The sequence below is a fragment of the Cebus imitator genome, unplaced genomic scaffold, assembly GCF_001604975.1.
Source record: "Cebus imitator isolate Cc_AM_T3 unplaced genomic scaffold, Cebus_imitator-1.0 Scaffold311, whole genome shotgun sequence".
Classification (NCBI taxonomy): Eukaryota; Metazoa; Chordata; class Mammalia; order Primates; family Cebidae; genus Cebus; species Cebus imitator.
This window is the reverse complement of record NW_016107626.1, coordinates 4,092,419-4,096,114: the sequence shown is the minus strand read 5'-3', so window position 1 is coordinate 4,096,114 and position 3,696 is coordinate 4,092,419. Positions and strand designations below refer to the sequence as shown.

At 62.7% G+C, this 3,696-nt stretch overlaps 1 protein-coding gene across 1 annotated transcript; it reads left to right on the top strand.

Annotated features, from left to right (window-relative positions):
- Positions 1 to 555: 555 nt before the first annotated feature.
- BHLHE23 (basic helix-loop-helix family member e23) lies at positions 556 to 2,795 on the top strand. The gene has a single exon (XM_017503517.2). It carries the CDS (start codon positions 602 to 604, stop codon positions 1,280 to 1,282), a length of 681 nt encoding a protein of 226 aa, XP_017359006.1. The 5' UTR covers positions 556 to 601; the 3' UTR covers positions 1,283 to 2,795.
- Positions 2,796 to 3,696: the final 901 nt, after the last annotated feature.

Genomic DNA, 3,696 nt, shown 5'->3' with positions numbered 1-3,696 from the left:
GCGCCCAGGAGCCCGACCCCGACCCCAGGCGGCCCTCAGAGGGGCAGGGAGTTGGCGCTGGTGCTGCACGCCCCCAGCTCCGGCCCCTGCGTGCCGCCTCGGACTCCTGCGCTAGGGTCGGACTCGAAGGCAGACTGAGGCCGGTGCCCACGTGGACGCGTGCGTTTGGTGACAGCAATCCCCAAGGGCGGCAGAAGGCGGCGACTTGGGTGCCAAGAAGCAAATAAAAGGGCCCTGGGGCCCCGCCACCCCCCGCGCATCTAGGTCCCGAGCCCCCACCCCAGGCCGGTCCGCCCGCCCGCGGCGCAGGTGGAGCCGGGCCGGGAAAGAGGCGGTCATGCGGTCCCCCCCGATTGGACAGCGGCGAAGTCCCACCGGGGGCCGCCACGGCTTAAAACCAAAGCAGGAGCGAGTGGGAGCTAGAGCCCGCCCCCTGCGCGCCGCGGCTGGGAGGGGGTGGAGGAGGGAGAGAAAGCGGAGGCGGAGAAGGCGGCTGGCAGCAAAGGCTGGGGACCCGCGGGCAGCCGGCCGGACGCGCAGAGCCGGGAGCCGCAGGAGCGCCCGCCCACCCGGCGAGCCCGCGAGCCCAGGCCGCGGGGCCATGGCCGAGCTCAAGTCGCTGTCGGGGGAGGCGTACCTGGCGCTGAGACACGGCTACTCGGCGGCAGCGGCAGGCCTCGCCTACGGGGCGGCCCGAGGACCCGATGCGGCCCGCGGCTACAGCGCTCCGGGCCCGGGCGGCGACCTCCCTGCGGTTCCTACGCCGCGCGCCCCAGCTCCGGCGGCTGAGAGCAGCGGCGAACAGAGCGGCGACGAGGACGACGCCTTCGAGCAGCGGCGGCGGCGGCGCGGGCCTGGGGGCGCGGGGGACGCGCGGCGGCGGCCGCGGGAGCAACGGTCTCTGCGGCTCAGCATCAACGCGCGCGAGCGGCGGCGCATGCACGACCTGAACGACGCACTGGACGGGCTGCGGGCAGTCATCCCCTACGCGCACAGCCCGTCGGTGCGCAAGCTCTCCAAGATCGCCACGCTGCTGCTGGCCAAGAACTACATCCTCATGCAGGCGCAGGCCTTGGACGAGATGCGGCGCCTGGTGGCCTTCCTCAACCGGGGCCAGGGCCTGGCGGCGCCCGTGGCCACCGCCGCGCCCCTCACGCCCTTCGGCCAGGCCTCTGTGTGCCCTTTCTCCTCGGGCGCGGCGCTGGGACCCTGCCCTGACAAGTGCGCCGCCTTCTCCGGAACGCCCTCGGCGCTTTGCAAACACTGTACCGAGAAGCCGTGACCCGGGTGCCGCGCTTCTCCCGCTCGCGTCCTCCGACTGCCTCTGCGACTGTCACCCGCCCGGACAGGAGAGGCCTGGAAGGACGCTGCAGGCGGGGAGGAGGCGGCAGGACCTGGCTTCCAGCCAGTGCGCCTCGAGCTGTTGGGTGCCGCGGGAAGCGCCAAGCCCGTCGGGGCGCGGAATTGAGCCCGAGAGCCGGACGCTGGACTCGGCGACCGGGAACTCGCGGCGCCCACGGGGCATTGTCGGGACCCGTCGAGTCTAGGAACCGGGGTGGGTGGAGCATCCTTCGGGCACTGCCGCTCGCCCCCAAAAGAAGACCACCGCGGGGTCCCAGGGCGGCGGCGGGGACGGGCTCTGGTCAGATTCCGGACAGGCGGTCGGAGGCGCACGGAGGGTGGGGACGGAGCAAAGCCGGACTTGGCCGGTCGAGATCCTCGCAGTCCTCGCGCTGACGCTCCGGTCGGCCCTTCGGGCTAAACTGTGGGGCGGTGCTCTGCCCGGCGTGTTCCCGACCACGCGCGCGCCCGGCCGGCACCTCCCGCCTCGGTGGCTCCGAGACTCCGCACGAGCCGATCCCACCATGGCCATTTGCACAGGGGCTGGACCGCGGGCACGGAGGACCCTGGGCGAAGAGCGCTCCGCCTTTTCCATGTAGGAGTTTATTCTATTTATTTTCTTACCTGCCTAGAAGCGAGGGAAGCGGTCGTCGCTGCCGGCTGCCTCGAAGTCTGCGGGATTTGTCCCCTCGACGCCCCCTGGCCTCCCCTGCCACCGCCATCCCCTGCCTGGATGGTCCGCGCGGTGGAGTTGGAGGAAGGCCACTTTGCAGGGCCTCTGCTGAGGGGGCTGCGTGGAGGAGGGGTCCTCACAGCCCGCGCCCTACCTCACCCTGGGTGGCAGGGAAGGCCCCACCTAGCCCTGGTGTCCAGCAAAGCCTCCTCTCCACCGGTCCCCTCACGCTTCCGAGGGAGGAGGCCGGGCTACGGGTGAGTAAGCTGCCGGGGCCCCGCCGGGTGTGAACCGAGATGCAGAGCGCAGCTCCGAGCTCTGCCACCGTCGGGGCCCAGCGAGCCGCCGCGCACAGCCGGGTAGGGCACACCGGGAACGCAGCTGTCCGCGCCGGTTAGCGCCCCGCGGCCCCGCTGCAGCATCGGGCTTTATTAACCCAATTTCCTCGGCTGTCCGTAACGCCAAGGGGAGAGGCCGCCGCCTGCAAGCGCCGGTCCACAACATTTGACTTTAATGCGTTCCAGAAGGCCTGCGGGGCTTGCACGATGAAGTGTGAGATTAAGTCCTATTCATAAAGACACAGGCCTAGCACTGGCTTCTGCTAATTTCCGTCTTTATTTCTTCATTGCCTCTTTTCCCCCTAACAGACTAGTTTGTCAGTTTTGCAAGTTGGGAAAGCTGAGTTTTTCAGATCCCTTTTAGATAATTAAGATAGGAAAGCTGGAAACTCAAATGTCCTTCACTTGCAGGGTGATCTTAAATAAATTACTTGCTTTCAGAATTTGAAACAGGGGTGTTTATTCTGGTTAAAATCAGAGACATTAGCACATCATTTATATTCAGAGTAAAGCATTTTATTTTCATTTATTTAAAAAAAATATTAAATTTTAATATCAAATGAAATAGTCTTCATTTGTAACTGAATTCATCATAATTTCAATTTTCAGATAACTGTGTCCATTCTAAACCAGAGCCTGAAGAGTCTCTGAGGTGCTGAAACTGATCCAAATGCAGCCACTTATTATAGCAAATGTGTGAAATCACAGGGACAAGAGTCGGGGGAAAAATTCTCTTTCTCTCTTTGGGTGGAATATAAGTTTTGAAAGAACCACTTCGGTAATCAAAAATTATTCTGGAAACTTAATTTAAATAAAAAATTTAAATTACACTTAAACTTTTTTTTTACATGACAAAGCTGTTTTTCTACAGTTCTGCAAAATGTCTACCTGCCTCTCTCTTGCCTGAGCGGGACTGTGGTGTTTCAGAGAGGAACTAGGTGGCCCTCTCCACAGTGGCCACTCCTGACGCCCCCCGGGCTATCACAGTGTCATTTGGTCTGTCTCACATTTGCCCAGGGACCTTCCCATTACAACACAGCCCTCCATGGCCTTCTGCCCTCATCTAGCGAGCAGCAAAATAGAACCCACGCGGGTGCCCCAGCAAGCCTGTGGCTCCCAAGAGACTCAGCGGACTGCTTATGTTTTCTCCGGTGGCTGTGACCTTGCACTGTGTGGAGAAAGTCTGGGGCCACCTGGAAAGAACCTCTCGGTCACCACCATGTGCCCACCAGGAGCGAGCCTTCCTCCAGCGCTCAGGAGGGATCAAACACGGAAGAGCTTTGCTCGCAACGTGGGTTCCAGCTTTTTCACGACACTCACTGGTTTTTTGTTGCTGTTATTCTT

Coding starts and splice junctions, on each gene's coding strand:
- BHLHE23 (XM_017503517.2), top strand. CDS start 602: ATGGCCGAGCTCAAGTCGCTGTCGGGGGAGGCGTACCTGGCGCTGAGA.